The 17,632-nt window shown below is 35.9% G+C and overlaps 1 protein-coding gene across 2 annotated transcripts in view; it reads right to left on the bottom strand.

Annotated features, from left to right (window-relative positions):
* Positions 1-17,632, bottom strand: part of EDIL3 (EGF like repeats and discoidin domains 3) — a 423,319-nt gene that overhangs the window by 268,170 nt on the left and 137,517 nt on the right. Inside the window, exon 3 of one of the 2 annotated variants that reach the window (XM_059175417.1) lies at positions 8,927-8,956. The exons of the other annotated variant lie outside the window; for it this stretch is intronic. Within the exon in view, the coding sequence (XP_059031400.1) occupies positions 8,927-8,956 (30 nt within the window). The remainder of the gene's footprint in view (positions 1-8,926; positions 8,957-17,632) is intronic. 2 annotated transcript variants of the gene reach the window in all.

The following is a 17,632-nucleotide window of genomic DNA, read 5'->3' on the forward strand; positions in this document are numbered from 1 at the left end:
AGCCTGGGTTAAGTAATGACAGTATTTAATACTCTTGGGGATTTCTGGACAATGAAATTTAACATGACTGTCATTTTTTTGAAATGTAGGTAAGGAAGATTACAGTTAGTAGCACATAAGAACTAGAGTTGAGTAAACTTTTTGTAGTTTCTGTAGAAACAGATCGTTAAAGCAAAAAACAAAGACCAGCTCAATAAAGATAATATATATATGCAGTTTTGGGAAGCATAAAAATATTTTTAAGCACATGAGAGAAAAAGTATATAGTGAAGTTGAGATTTTAAAAAGTCATGATGTAAAATACTGCAAATACGAGTACAGACTTTAGTATAACTGAGATGTGTATTGAGGTTATTTTTCAACAAACAGATTTCCAGAGTCTCCTAAGAATTTTTATAAAATAATATGAAAAACACACCAAAATGTAGAACTAAGAAAGTAGTTAAAAATGACAAAGAGGTGGGGCGCCTGGGTGGCTCAGTGGGTTAAGCCGCTGCCTTCGGCTCAGGTCATGATCTCAGGGTCCTGGGATCGAGTCCCGCATCTGGCTCTCTGCTCAGCAGGGAGCCTGCTTCCTTTTCTCTCTCTCTGCCTGCCTCTCTGCCTACTTGTGATCTCTCTCTGTCAAATAAATAAATAAAATCTTTAAAAAAAATGACAAAGAGGTGTTATAACAACTACTTATGAGCTTTACTGATCATTGACCTACTATATATCTCCCCCTGTCTCTTCCAAAAGAGTAGCCCGATTCTTATTTAAGTATCTGCCCCTTAGCTCCTGATCCCGAGAGAAAGCAGGAACTAACTTTAGGCTCCAGGGGAAGTGCTTGAGTAGCTGGCTGTTTCAGAGGGATGGCAGAAGGAATCAAAGCCTGTCCAATTAGAGTGGATCTCAGGATGCTTGCTTTCTTGCTCTTTCTGGACACAGATAAAGGTGCACATAGCCATAGTAGCTTTTGGCAGACATATCACTGCCACGAGGGAAACCAGTCTGAAAGTGAAAATAAATTTTGTACTACCAAAGACAGAACAAAAAGATGGGGAAAGAAAAACAAAACAAAGACTTTTGGTATCAATGAGTTACTCATTATCAATTCTGTGAGACAATAAAAAACTATGGAAAGAACCTAGATGTCCATCAACAGATGAATGGATCAAGAAGATGTGGTATATATACACAATGGAATACTATGCAGCCATCAAAAGAAATGAAATCTTGCCATTTGCGACAACATGGATGGAACTAGAGCGTATCATGCTTAGCGAAATAAGTCAAGCAGAGAAAGACAACTATCATATGATCTCCCTGATATGAGGAAGTGGTGATGCAACATGGGGGCTTAAGTGGGTAGGAGAAGAATAAATGAAACAAGATGGGATAGGGAGGGAGACAAACCATAAGTGACTCTTAATCTCACAAAACAAACTGAGGGTTGCTGGGGGGAGGGGGTTAGGGAGAAGGGGGTGGGATTATGGACATTGGGGAGGGTATGTGCTTTGGTGAGTGCTGTGAAGTGTGTAAACCTGGTGATTCACAGACCTGTACCCCTGGGGATAAAAATATATGTTTATAAAAAAAAAAAAAAAGAAAAGAAAAGAAAAAATAAATAAAATGGAATATTACTTAGCCATAAAAAAAAAAAGAGAGAGAGAGAGAAAGAAAGGGAAGCAGGCTCCTGCTGAGCTGAGAGCCCAATGTGGAACTCGATCCCAGGACCCTGAGATCATGACCTGATCCAAAGGCAGCGGCTTAACCCACTGAGCCATCCAGGCGCCCCTCATTGTTCTTTTAATTTACAATTCCTTAATTAGACATGCTGTGGATCATCACAGAGTCTTTTCATATCATTATTGCCATCTCAATATCTTCTTCAGTGAGGTGTCTGTTCCAGTCTTTGCCAATTTTTCAATCAGGTCATTCATTTTCTTGTGTTTGAGTTAATAAATAAATACATAATAATAAATAAATAAATAAATAAATAAATAAATAAAAATCTCTTATTATTCAAGCAATACTAAACTGACTTTTCTTTTATAACTAAAGCATGTCACACAGGAGCACCTGAGTGGCTCAGCTGGTTGAGGTCCAACTTCTGACTTCAGCTCAGTTCATGATCTAAGGGTCAGAAGATTAAGCCCCCTGTTAGGCTCTGCACTGGGTGTGGAGTCTGCTCAAGGTTCTCTGCCTCCCTCTGCCCTGCTCTCTCTCTCAAAAATAAATGAATGAATGAATGAATGTATGGTTGTATGAATGGATGTATGAATGAAAGCATGTCACACAGTAACTTTTTAGAATGCATGCATTGCTAGATATTAACATATACTACTGAAGAAATTATATCTTCGAGTTATACTATGAGGGATTTTTATTATTCCATATCTCTTGGAAATATTTAACTTTACTTCAAGTTCAGATTTATACTTTTTGGGGAAAGGTGATAGATTATATAACTATATCTATATTCACAGAGGTACAAATATATTTTTTTCCTCTTGTGATAGTTTAATGCTTAAACTTGTCTAAAGAGAAAGATATGGAATCTTGCCATTTGCGACAACATGGATGGAACTAGAGCGTATCATGCTTAGCGAAATAAGTCAAGCAGAGAAAGACAACTATCATATGATCTCCCTGATATGAGGAAGTGGTGATGCAACATGGGGGCTTAAGTGGGTAGGAGAAGAATCAATGAAACAAGATGGGATGGGGAGGGAGACAAACAATAAGTGACTCAATCTCACAAAACAAACTGAGGGATGCTGGGGGGAGGGGGTTTGGGAGAAGGGGGTGGGGTTATGGACATTGGGGAGGGTATGTGCTTTGGTGAGTGCTGTGAAGTGTGTAAACCTGGTGATTCACAGACCTGTACCCCTGGGGATAAAAATATATGTTTATAAAAAATAAAAAATTAAAAAAAAAAAGAGAGAAAGATATGGAGTAGGTAACCTCCCAAATTCCCTACTGGTAACAAGATCTTATACTACAGGGAAGTTTATCTTAGGAAAAATATGAAAAAATATTATCTACATAAAACAGAGGTTTAAATAACAACTATTTTTTTTTTCTTACAGTTCAATATACTATCACACATCACTTTTCACTAAAGCCTCAGGAAATTGGACAAACCTAATCTTTAGAAGCAATGGTTTCTTCCTCATTCCATTGAGAAGCTGCAGATAATAACTTCTGGTTTTTAGAGACTATAGCAATAATGTGCTGTTTTTATATGTAAGTTTTTAATATTTTAGCTTCCTTAGCATATCTTTATGAACAAGAATATACTTGATAATATAATTAGTAAAGTTTCTCCAGGTACTATAGGGAAAATATGTCTATATAGAAAAGGAAAAAATTTGTAACAAATACAAGGCGAACAAAAATGAGGATGTGAAGCTCTATTTCAGACCCCAAGGAAATAAAGTGCTAAGATCAGAATGCAAAAGCAGCTCTTGTTCATTAGAGAATAATATGGTAAGCTTTATTCCTTTTCAAAATGCATGGGTTGTAGAATAATTGAGCAAAGTCAGCCATGCAGAATTAAATTTCATAAAAAAACAGGAACGAGTCTAAAAGAAATCTATAGCATAGTGAAGAACATCACAAAATTCACTATAACAAAGGGAAGGTTTTGTAGGGCCAAAATTAAATATTTTAAAAGTTAGAGGAAAATATCTAATCACTCTTTGTACTTGTTTAGCTGCAGAAATATGTAACATTTGTTTTAAACATACATACACACAGACACACACACACAGACACAGACACACACATACATACACATATGCATATGTTTATACACACACATGGTTTATCTATAAGGTCACAAATATATATTTATATATGTAAAACTATAGTTACAATTCTTTACTACTGCTAGTCAGTGTTCTATTATATGTTAAATGATTGGTGTTGTGTGTACTTCCTCAATGGCCAAGTTGGTCTTTTGAAAGATTAAACATATTAAAAGATTTGGAAGTAATCAGTGAAAATAATGATGCCTGGTATGCCCAGTCACTACTGTCTGCATCTCTGATGGGCATCAGGGAGGTCCCAGTAAGTTTATTATAAACTACTGTACCCAGGCAGCAATGTCTAGCATCACTCCCAAGTGGGATCAGATATTGATAGTTCTCGAATAAGTTTAACATTTAAGTAAACTATGAAATATTGACTTTATGAACATAAAGAACAGTATGGCTCTCATAAACTAGTGTTTTAACATAGCTGATTTCTAAAAAGATTCTTTTACATTCACCTGAAAGTTCCATTTTTTCTAATCATAATTTTTTGTCATTTGTTAGCTCCGTATTAATAGCTACTTTTATATAAGCCCAAACCCAGTTCTTTAATATTAAAAAAGTAACAAAACAATTAAAAATCTCTCCTTAGGCAAGAATAGAAGAAAAAAAATCAAGCTTTGTTTTTGCGGTGATTGGAATAAAACAGTAAGTGGTTTTAATTTTAGCCACTGTCCTGTTGTAGAGCTACAAGATCTCCACAATATTGACAAGCTAGTTTTTAACTAACTTTGATCCCATTCAGTAACATTTTTCATTTCTGGCCCTGTTGTTATTCTTATAATGATTTCATCACCTTAATGAATAAATGGTATTTCTAGAGAGGTAATATAATAGCTACTAAGACAAAATAAATTAAGAGGAATGAGGAAATTTATGTGAGGATAAGCTTGATTAAATATACCTTATGGTTAATAAATTAAATTTTATATAGATTAGCTCATTTGTAGAGGTCAGTTTTCTAATGCAAATGTCTTAATTTTTTAAAGGACACAGACACAAGTACTGGTATAATCAGTTTATGAAGCCTCTCCCTATTATGAAATTTAAATAAAAGATAAATGAAAATTGAATTTGTGCAACTGAGTGGGAAGCAACCACTGACTTAACTTTATTAGATTTTATGAAATTTAATCTAAATATCATGTATCCCCTTTCAAAAGTTAGAAACTGATTTCTTTTCAAAGTTACAAGCTGATCTATATTTCACATGCACAGATACACACACACTATACACTTTTAATAATTGCAAATCTTTGTTTTTGAAGGCATATTTATTAGGCCAAAGTCTGAGGAATATAATAGCATGGTTCTGAGACTATAAAGGAATAATTTATATTACAATGTCATAAACAGAGTCTGAAGGAAATTTCAAAAGAGAGCTTCCCAAAACATAGCTGAGCAGCAGCAACATAATTGGATTGTGTGTATCACCTCTAACAGTGATTCATTGGAAAGTACAGCGTCTGAATGGCCACTCTAAAAATATGAATCTCATTAGCTTGTAATTATTGGGATATAACATAGTTTGAAGAAATTTCTTGTATTGTTCATGGATGTGCTTTTTATACTTCATGAAATAAGATGTTTAAATATCTGAGCATAAGATTCAACTAAGATAAATAAAAAGGAGCTTTCAGTAGTTACAGAAACAGGTGTTAGGTGACACTGTCCTAGTAACTCAGATGCTACATAACAAGCACCCCTAGGCTAATGCATCCCATCAGAACCTTCAGAGCCGAATGATTAACAAGCAGATGCTCATATTCAATAACAGGACATATCCGCAAGAGGAGAAACACAGATGTGATGTTTTATGCTTCCCCTCCACAACAGAACACCAAAAAAAAGCAGTTATTAAGCACTTGCTTTTTTGCATCGCAATTTAGAAGTTTAAATAAGAGAAATTAGGCATATTTAAATAAATAAATACAGAATAAAGCTTAAAAATATTGTAAACATTGTAAGATGGAAATAGAGTGGAGGGATCAGTTATCTGTTTGAATAATAGCATTCATAATATTCTAATAAAAGGCTAATCAAATAGGCTCTTTAGTAAAGAGAAAGGCCTATATCATTTTGTAGCATTGTAACATGAGTAAAACACTACCTAATAACTCATTAATTTTCTCAGAGTTATATTGTCTATCATTCTGATTTTTTCACACTACATGTTATTCAAGATAGAACCCGATTTATTATTCTTTTAAGAAACAGTTCTGAACAATGAGAACTTGTCACATTATGGAATTATAATTAATCCAATTCTGTGTACTTATAGGATAAAAACAACCTAGATTTCTTATACAATATCCATATACTGCAAACATTTAATAAATAGTATCATTCAGTATCTACTAGGGACCTGCACTGATAAATCATGTGTAGATTTGCTTAGAGGAATCATTCTTATTTCATAATTTGTATATTAATAACAAATAACCAGGACTGTACAACACCCCCATTTGCTTTATTATTTTTTCTCCTATTTAATTTTGAGAAGTAGCAGATCTCCTAATGGAAACATCCAAATTATTTCATTTAAAGAAATTAAAGTATGTATTTGAAGAAGTTACTGTCCAATTATGCTGTAAATCTGAAGGAAGAATTTGAGTCTGATTAAGATACTGAAGACATTATGTAGAAACATATAAAAGTTTAATTCAGGTAAAACTTGGGGGGCAAACAAAAGATTGCATTTCACTGATGATTTAAACAGCCAGGAAAGAAATAAAAAAATAAAAGACTGTAAAATGAGTCTGAGCTTAAAGAAGATTATTCTACATAAATTCTATTAACGGAAGAAGATAAGAGTAAAAACTAAGAATTATTAACCATATATGAAATAAATATATTTTGCATAACATTTTTAAATAAAAGGTATCTCTGGATAATTATTACTGAAAAAGAAACATAAACAGATAATAAATATTCATTTAAGAAAAATGTTGAGAAAACTGGTTGCAAAAGTTACCAAAAAGAACTACAATAATCCTAATCCACTTTCTAACAACTATTCATATCCATTGTAAAACCAAATTTTTACAAATCTCATAATAAATATTTTGTCAAAAGGCTTAATACTAGACAATAATACTGTTTTTATTATATACTTTGATAAAATTAAAACACTTACCTTCCACTGGAAGGTTTTATATAGAAGCAGTGCCTGCTTTCCTAAATGACAAATTTTCTCAGTGCTAATCCGTGCATGAAATCTTTTATTTAATATATTCCTTAAGATTACATTTGTTCTATTCTAAAAGTCTGTGCTAAAATCACAACAAAAACACCCAGTCACATCTTTTAAACTAGAATTTAAACTTTATGATGTTCAGATCATTCTGGAGAAAAAGAAATACTTAGAGAAAAAAAATACTCAGTTGCATTTACCATAACAAAATCACACGAAGAAATAGTTATATTATACTTAAATATCATTTATACTAGGTTAAAATTAATCCTCCCCATGCAAAAAGAATAATTCTTTGTCAATCGTACCAGAACTGTTTGGCAGACAACAGAACAAATAAGATGGAAGAGGAATGAGCCTGGGCTAGAAAAGCATCTTGCTTGTAAGGATTGTTACAAAGAGAAAACTCAGTTAAGGTTGAGAAACACAGAGTCTTTGGGTAACTCTGTGAACACTAATACCTCAAGTAAGGGCAAAAAGAAGTCAGGAACTAGACAGAGGAGTCATAGCAATAGAGGAGTCATAGCAACAGAGGAGTTTGCTATAGAGTCATGTGATTAGATCGCTCCTAAAATGGGCTACACAACATTGACTAGACTGGGAGAAAATAACAGGGAACCCTGAGCATCCGAATCAGACTACAAACTAATGATATTATAAAAATGAAATAATTGAGAGTTTATCTGATTCTGTGATTCTGTTACCAAAGGGATTATAATGAGTATCATGCAATAAAGCATCCTTGGGATTTATTACGAAAGATATCTGTAAAACCTCTACTTCATTTTCTTCCATTGAATTTTTGATCTTTCAAATTTACTCCGCCAGGTAAAAATCCCCACCTGGCCACTTTTGGAGGAGGGTAGAAATCAGGAAGTCTGGAACCAGCTCAAATATGAATTGAAATGACCCTGCCTTGTACCTAAGTTCCAGTAACTGGACTAGATTCCCCTCTCCTTCCTACAAAATCAGACTGCCTTTTGTCCGTTGGTTTTAGTAACCATTTCCTGCTCTGTTGCTCAGACCTAATTCCTTTCCTCAATTACTTGTCTAAGAAGGAATCTAGTACTGAGATCTGGTTTTCCTCTTCAGACCAGCCTCTGACCCCTACATCTCAAGACCTGACTCCTTTTTTCCTGATGTTGCTGGTCTGCCCAGGCCTTTTATTTATTGCTAACCTCAACAACTGTGCCTCTCACTTTATCCTTATGAAATGTGTCTGGTCTTTAGGCTCCTGGCATTTCTCTTTGATCCATCCCATGGTCCCAGAACCATTGTTGAAGATACAATACCTTCTCTACCATTAGCATTCTTCATAGTACTTAGTTCAAACCTTAGCTTGTGCTTGATAAATGCTGGTTAGCTGGATGAGCAGCAGAGTTATGCTGCCAAGTCTCAGCATCATTAAGTTATAGCTGTGAAAATTGTTTTAAATGAAGTGAATGTTTGAGACAACAATATGATTTTTAACCTTAAATGTAAATGAATAGCATGTTTAGTGCCAGTTATATATTTGATAATGCAATATTCTATCACAGAAGTTCATTTGATCATTTTCCTTTTTTTCATTCTGCTCATTTTATTAATTTTCTGCATTTTATCATTTTAGTTTTCCCTCCTCGTTTTGTTATTTTGGGTTTTTCTTAATGTTTTAATTTTCTCATTTCCTTATTCTTTAATTTGATGTGATATTTTATATTGTGTTTTCCTCTGTAGTAGTTGATTTTCAATTCTTTTTTTTTATTTAGAACTTATAACCAACATCATTTAATCTGCGACAGCATAACGGGTCCAAGAAACAAAAAAAGTCAGTAAATAAAACTATGCCAGTTTTTTGGTTGAAACCTGAATAAATATACTTCAAAGGGTAAAGAAGGGTCAATTAACAAGGGCACTAAATTAAATAGAAATAATCTTAGCAACATAAGAACTTTACCTGCAGAAGTTGGCTCTTCTTCATCTGATGCTATGATAAGAGGAAAAGGGGTGCGGTGGAGACGGGGAGGATGGATGGGGGTGGGGAGGGAGAGAGAGAGAAAAAAAGAAAAATTGAACATAAATATATTCTGCATTTTCAAACAATGACTACAAGCTCCTGATTGTAATTTTGTGAATTACAAAGTTGTAAAATTACAGAAATCTGTCATTAGATAATTGGATAATGACAAATTAATGGGTATTTACATTAAATTAACATTTATATACTTTTATACTCTAAAATACTTATGTATTAGAAAAGACCCTTCATTTGTCTGAATCTGATTTTCCCTTCCTTTTGCAAAAAAGACTGGTCTTATTTAATTTGAATGTAAATTATAATTCCTATGAATTATATTGTTAAAAATAGAAATTGAACAGGGGCACCTGGGTGGCTCAGTGGTTAAGCCTCTGCCTTCGGCTCAGGTCATGATCCCAGGGTCCTGGGATCGAGTCCCACCTCAGGCTTTCTGTTCAGCAGGGAAGCCTGCTCCCCCCCTCTCTCTGCCTGCCTCTCTGCCTACTTGTGATCTCTGTCTGTCAAATAAATAAATAAAATCTTTAAAATAAATAGAAATTGAACATATGAATACCCCACTGTCACATCATGGGAATTTTCTATTAGCAAAGAGGAATCAAAAGGTATTGTTGATAGGGAAAATTTTATTCCATGAAGTAGACATTATAAATAAGATAGGGGTTACACACAAACACACTCAGCTCACAGGTACCACACACTTTAAGATTCAGAAGTGGTGATACCGTGGTGATGCCACAAGAACCTGCATTTTGAAGGTTGATACAAGGGGTTTTGACAGACGTGGTCTACAACCCACAAAGGATAAACACAGATATTATAAAAGCAGAGGTCACAATAGTAAAACAGAACTTTATGCTAAGGCAGTGGTTCATAACCATGAATTGACATTGGGGAGGGTATGTGCTTTGGTGAGTGCTGTGAAGTGTGTAAACCTGGTGATTCACAGACCTGTACCCCTGGGGATAAAAATATATGTTTGTAAAAAATAAAAAATTATAAATTAAAAAAAAAATTAGAATACCAAACTCTGGGCTCCACTTCAAACCAGTTAAGTCAGAATCTCTTTCAACAATACTAACTTGTAGCCAGGATTGAGATATTACTAGATGATATCAATATAAGGTAACATGAACCATAACTCAAAGTGTGAATCATTTTGATTCCTGTCTTGAAAGGGAGGAATTAAAAAAAAAAAAATTAGCAGGGAGTGCACAGAGAGAGAGAGAATCTGAAGTAGGCTCCACGCCCAGTACGGAGCCCCATGCAGGGGTTGACCTCACAACCCTGATATCATGACCTGAGCAGAAATCAAGAGTGGCAGGCTTAACCAACTGAGCCATTGAGGTGACCCAAGAAATTACTAAATAACATCAAATAAGGTAACATGGGGGCACCTGGGTGGCTTAGTCATTAAGCCTCTGCCTTCAGCTCAGGTCATGATTCCATGGTCCTGAGATGGAGCCCCACACTGGGTTCCCTGCTCAGCAGGAAGCCTGCTTCTCCCTCTCCCACTCCCCCTTGCTTGTATTGCCTCTCTCACTGTCTCTCTCTCCATCAAAGGAATAATATATATATATATATATATATATATATAATAAAAATTAAAAATATATATATAAAATAAAAATTAAAAAAAATATATATATATGGTAACATGAACTCAAACTCAAAGGTAACATGAACTCTAACTGATTCCTGTTTTAACAGACAAAAGTTTTTAAGAGCAGCCAGACTCCAAGGGTAATAATCTGCTATGCGTATGTAGGGGATTGAGCATGGTGGTTATAAGAGTGAAAAAGAGTTTACCTGAAGTTGCTTCACAATTTGGCCTAAAATGTACCTCTTCGCCTTTACACTAACAGACAGACTCTGTGAGGAGGTATTTCTGTTCTGTACACAAGTGCAGCTTACCCCGAATATGACCGTTGAGTTATATGACACCAGCCGGTGCTATTTCATTTGATTCATGAAGTTTTAAAATAAAAATTTACTCAGCTGAACTGCTTATAAAGGAGCTTTGTTCCCAGATGATTCGTTAATCAAGGTATCACTGTGTAACCAGAGAGCAGTCTCTACTCTTTCCCATTAAGGTTACATCTGCACAGAGACACCTTAGACAAGCTGACTTTGTGTCCTGACAGTATTTTCATCTCACGCTGTTTGGCTTGTCTCCTTGGCACACGAAGGAATGGAGAGAGCAAACACAGTTGGCATGCATGGTGTGGAGAACATAAATATTTAAAAAGCCATTTGCTGCTTTATTATGTCCAAAATATATCATAACATGTTCGAAGAGGAAAACTGTCAGTAGCTTCCAGGAATTCCCTTTTAGGAAAATACCATAAAGCCTTGTAGAAGTGCAGACTTAGACGGTCATTGTTAGTAAAAGTCTGGAGAATCAAAGTGGGGGGGTCACCTTATGTGTGTGAACTCAATTTATAAAAAGCTATGATGAGATGAAAATTACTCGTATTTGATAGATACAGAGGGTTAGAGTGACTGAGCAGTTTGTCTAAGGACAATTTGAATTTGAGCTCATGTCAATGTGACTTTCGAACCAAACTCTTTCCACTCTGCCTTCCTGTCTCCCAAAGTGTTGATTCAGTATCCATTAAGAGAGAAAGGGAAAAAGGAGAAAAGAATCCTAGAGTAAGGACTGGTTAGATCTCTGATAATGTTACTTGGACTTAAACATAACGGGGGAAAAAACTGGATGTAAGGACCAGGAAATTTCATAAGATCCCTGCAATCCAGGGATAGACACAGGCAGGTGAGATCTGGAGTATGTAGTTAAATTAACCTAAGCATGTGACGCCTAAGGAGTGAAAGATTAGAAATGCTGAGATTTTATCCCTCCATTACATATGGATAAGCATGAAATCTTCAGAAAGAACTATCCAGCACAGAAGCAAAGACAATTCCAAATTTATAGAAGTCTTAGTGATTAGAATGTCTTAAAACCAAAGCCTGCCAAGGTAAGCAGTGCACTAACCTACCCTTAAGCCTCTAATACCTAAAAGCATCTTTGTAACAGATTAACAATATTAAAGTCTGCAGATACACAAGTCTGCACAGAATTCTGTTTCTATACAACATCTCCATAACAGTGATTGGTCATGATACAAAGATGTCGCTAACCAATACTCATACTATGAAAATATATACACACAAACACATATACGTATGGGTTAGTAATACTATTAATTCACTGTTGCAGTTACCTCTGGAAAGATGGCCTTGTAGGTGGCTAGCTACACTACCAAACAGAGAATCATGAACTATTAATAGGTGGCAGCTAGAGCCCCAAAGGTACAAATAAGCCTCAAAGTAGACATTAGTGGCCCATTTAGTGACATTTAACTGAAATAATTACCACAGAAGATAATGCCATGCTACCCAAATGATTTTTCACTTTTCCATTTGCTTCTCAGAATTCATTGAAATCAGCAAATCAAAAAATACATCTTCGTCACATGCAAGTTCCTTTAATTCTGGAAATTAAAAACACATGCACTGGGGCCCCTGGGTGGCTCAGTCTGATTCTTTATTTTGGCTCAAATTATGATCTCAGAGTTGTGGGATGGAGCCCTGCATCAGGCTCTGTGCTCAGTGTGCAGTCCACTTGAGACTCTCTCCCTTTCCCTCTCCCTCTGCTCCTTCCCCCTCTCGCTTCTCCCCACCACCCCCACCATAAATAAATAAAATCTTTACCAAAAAAAAAGCAAAGCCCAAAACACATGCACCAAGCAAAACAAAACTAAACAAATAACTCTGTATCACTCTGCTTGGTTACAGTGCAGAAGGATGTACAGAAATGATAGTGACAGCAGAAAAATAGTAAAAATACATATTGGATCTAGAAAACAACTGTGTGGTTCTCTCATTGCTCATAACGGAATCACCATTTCATTAAGATGCCCCGGATCTACTGAATTTGAATTTGGGTGTTAGTTCAGCTTTCAGCATTTTAAAAACGTGCAGCAGGTGAATATTACAAACACAAAATGTTGAGAACGATGGCTATACCCATCAAAATGTGTTGCATTAGGAAAGAGCCATGGGTGCAGCTGTTGAAACTGAAGCAGTAAATTAGAAGGCTTATAGGAAACTATTCACAGTGTGTACTGGGGTTACTTCACCAGCTCTCAAAGCTCTCTTGTATCATCTTCAGGTTTATTTGGATATCTACATTAATACTTTGGGGGAAGATGATTCCTCCTTTGGATTTAGAGAGGAAGTTTATTTACATCTCAGAAATAAATAAATCTCCTTCGTTTTCCTGCCCATCATTATTTTTCCAGGTAAGCATATGACCCATTTGGGGACATTGATGTGTAAGATCAAGTTTTTGCATGCTTGGGTGAGGTGAGGCTCTTGGAAAGGAGGCTTCCTCAATCTTCTGAGAAAGTGTCTGGAAAAAACCCTATTTCTCTTCCTTTTAGACACAGACAAGAAGCTTGTGGTACCAGAAGTAAGCTGGCAGACATTTTGCAGCCATGATGGGAGCCAGCTTTAGAAAGAAGCCAATCCTGCTCCAAGGCAGAATGGAAAAACAGAAAGAAATTAGATTACTGATGATAGAGTTCAACCACAAAGTCATCTCCTTACCCAAATCTGGACCTTCACTTCTGAGGAAAAATACTTCCTCTTTATTGTTTATTTAGTTTTAGTTGAGTTTTCTCTAATTTGGAATGACGTGACATTCTGCCACAACTATAACCAGTTTTGTTGTTGCCATTTAAAATATACTAGAACACATAAGGAGTTAATCATCTCTGAGGCAGGTGAAATGAAAAGTACATACAGTCTTGGGCATTGCATTCAGAGGGCAGCTGGGCTTTTGGCACATAATTTTCCCACAGAGCTCATGACAACGTTTTGGTACAATAAACCTACCCTGATTTTGAAGTTGGTCACTGTTTATTCAGGATGATCTGACAGTGTACATGTTCTTGAACTGGGTTAGTAGGTGACATAAGAAAGCAACCTGTGGACTTGCCTTCTTTCCTTTCACCCACCTTCCCTCCCTTTCTTTTCTGTTCCACAGGATCAAGTGTCAAATACAGTAACTACCCAAACCCATGGGCCTGTATACTACACTGATACACATATGATATTAAAACACACATACCTCTTCACTGGACAGGCTTTAGTTCTATATGGTACCAATAATTCTTATATCTCCTATCTTTCTTTGTCTTATCCTTGGGTGTTTTAAGTGAACTTTAATAACGTGGAAATTCCATCCATTCAAAAATAATTCTATGCCCACTGTGGCTCACCATCAAATAGGAATAGTTCATTATGAAAGATACAAAATACATTTCTTAGAACATTATAATATATGAACTATTATAATCTATTTTAAATATGGATGTTACTCAATTCATTGACTTAAGGATCATTTTGTTTGCTATATTATAAATCTAGTTAATTATGTACCAAATATGCTCTGCAAGTTTGAAATTATCTATAATTCATTATTTCCATAAACAAAGAAACAACAAATATATATTCTTTTTTTTAATTAACATATAATGTATTATTAGTCCCAGGGTACAGATCTGTGAATCATCAGACTTACACATTTCACAGCACTCATGATAACACATACACTCTCAATGTCCATAACCCAACCACCCTCTCCCTACCCTCATACCCCCCAGCAATCTTCAGTTTGTTTTGTGAGATTAGGAGTCTCTTATGGTTTGTCTCCCTCCCGATCCTGTCTTATTTCATTTTTTCCCTTCCCTACCCCCACAACTCCCTGTCCTGCCTCTCAAATTCCATATATCAGAGACATAATATGATAATTGTCTTTCTCTGGTTGACTTATTTCGCTCAGCATAACACCCCTAGTTCCATCCACGTTGTTGCAAATGGCAAGATTTCATTTCTTTTGATGGCTGCATAGTATTCCATTGTGTGTGTGTGTGTGTGTATCACATCTTCTTTATACATTCATCTGTTGATGGACATCTAGGTCCTTTCCATAGTTTGGCTATTGTGGACATTGCTGCTATAAACATTCAGGTTCACGTGCCCCTTCAGATCACTACGTTTGTATTTTTAGGGTAAATACCCAATAGTGCAATTGCTGGGTCATAGAGTAGCTCTATTTTCAATTTTTTGAGGAACCTCCATGCTATTTTCCAGAGTGGCTGCACCAGCCTGCATTCCCATCAACAGTGCAGGAGGGTTCCCCTTTCTCCACATCCTCGCCAGCATCTGTCATTTCCTGACTGGTTCATTTTAGCCATTCTGACTGGTGTGAGGTGGTATCTCATTGTGGTTTTGATTTGTATTTCCCTAATGCCAAGTGATGTTGAGCACTTTTTCTTGTGTCTGTTCGTCCCTTGGATGTCTTCTTTGCAGAAATGTCTGTTGATGTCTTCTGCCCATTTCTCGATTGGATTATTTATTCTTTGGGTGTTGAGTTTGCTAAACTCTTTATAGATTTTGGATACTAGCCTTTTATCTGATATGTCATTTGAAAATATCTTCTCCCATTCTGTCAGTTGTCTTTTGGTTTTGCTGACTGTTTCCTTTGCTGTGCAAGAGCTTTTTTTTTTTTTTTTTTTTTTTGATTTTTTTTTTTTTTTTTTTTTTTTTTTATTTGTTAGAGAGAGAGAGAGATACAGAGTGCAAGCACAGGCAGACAGAGTGGCAGGCTAGAGGCAGAGGGAGAAGCAGGCTCCCTGCCGAGCAAGGAGCCCGATGTGGGACTCGATCCCAGGACGCTGGGATCATGACCTGAGCCGAAGGCAGCTGCTTAACCAACTGAGCCACCCAGGCGTCCCAAGAGCTTTTGATCTTGATGAAATCCCAATAGTTCATTTTTGCCCTTGCTTCCCTTGTCTTTGGTGATGCTTCTAGGAAGAAGTTGCTGCGGCTGAGGTCGAAAAGGTTGCTGCCTGTTTCTCCTCAAGGATTTTGATGGATTCCTTTCTTACATTGAGGTCTTTCATCCATTTTGTGTCTATTTTTGTGTGTGATGTAAGGAAATGGTCCAGTTTCATTCTTTTGCATGTGGCTGTCCAATTTTCCCAACACCATTTGTTGAAGAGACTATCTTTTATCCGCTGGACATTTTTTCCTGCTTTGTCGAAGATTGGTTGACCATAGAGCTAAAGGGTCTAAAGAAATACATATTCTTAAGCTGACAATATTTCAGAAGTTTTGATTCAACTGCAGTGATGAAAAATAACAATGATATTTATGTATGATTATTCATGCTTGCCCAGAAGATAAATGCTATAAATGTGTGTGTGTGTGTGAGATTACTAAGATAAAGAAGAGTGAATTATCATTTTAAATTTGAGAACCCAGTCTTTTAAACAGGTTGTCGAGTTGCTTTTGGAGGTATTCAGAGATTTATTTAGAGATAGGTTTTGCTTTATATAATTTTTGTTCTATTATTTGTTTGTTCATTTGTTTGTTGGCCAATGGCCCAAAGAGGACATGCCTCAGGGCTTAAAAGTTGCCATTACCAATTTCTTCCTTATGAAAATACAAAGAGTAATAGTATTCTCTCTTGGCCAATGACTTCAAACAGCAAATGATTTGGTCAGTTATACACTCTCAGAACTGAACAATGTTTGGGACACAATGAGAAACAACAGATAGTATTTACATCAAAAGTATTCAGAGAATTACAAAGTCTTCTCTATTCTATCAGTATTTCACATGCATTTTGATTCCTCTGCTAAATTTGGAGAACAGTTTCTATTGGGTACAATTAATAATATGTAATATATATAATTGTGTACACATGCAGTTAGTATGTAAGTATATATGTGTATGTTTATTAGTCTCCTCCATTAGACTAGGAGTTTCATGAGGTCAGGGCTGTGACTTCTTTGCTCATCATTATAACTGTAGTTTTAGAATAGTCTACCATGTTGTAGGGCTCAGTAAATATTTGTCAAGAGAAAGAACACAATATAGATAAATATTTAATACACTCCTCTGTGTTGCTTAATAAAATTCAGCTGTTTCATTAAGCTACATTACTAGATTTATCAAAGAGAAAACCATACATCTTCATCTATGTTTTAGTTACACCTGTATCTGTATCTGTATCTATATCTATCTATATATCTATACTGACATATAGCTATATAGTCATAAATCAGATTTATGTTCTTGGGACAGGAAAGAAAATGAATAATGGTTAAAAAGACAATGGTTGCTCTAATGACCATTTGATCATCTCATGAAAAAATAAATCTTATTTTTTTTAGGGACTTTATTTATTTATTTGACAGAGAGAGAGCACAAGTAAAGGAAATGGTAGAGAGAGAGGAAGAAACAGACTCCCCACTAAGCAGGAAGCCCAATGTGGGGCTCGATTCCAGGACCCTGAGATCATGACCTGAGCCAAAGGCAGATGCTTAACCATCTGAGCCTCCCAGGCGTCCCTAAATCTGTGATTTTAAACTAACTGAAAAATCATCAAACTAGTGTTTATTAAGTAAATAGATTCATTAAAATAGAACTACAAGGGGTGCCTGGGTGGCTAAGGTCATGATCTCAGGATCCTGGTATAGAGCACCTCCCCCTCCAGTCAGGCTGGAGGGGAGCCTAGTGGGGAGCCTGCTTCTTCCTCTATCTGGCTGCCGCTCT

Source organism: Mustela lutreola, chromosome 5, assembly GCF_030435805.1.
Source record: "Mustela lutreola isolate mMusLut2 chromosome 5, mMusLut2.pri, whole genome shotgun sequence".
Taxonomy (NCBI): Eukaryota; Metazoa; Chordata; class Mammalia; order Carnivora; family Mustelidae; genus Mustela; species Mustela lutreola.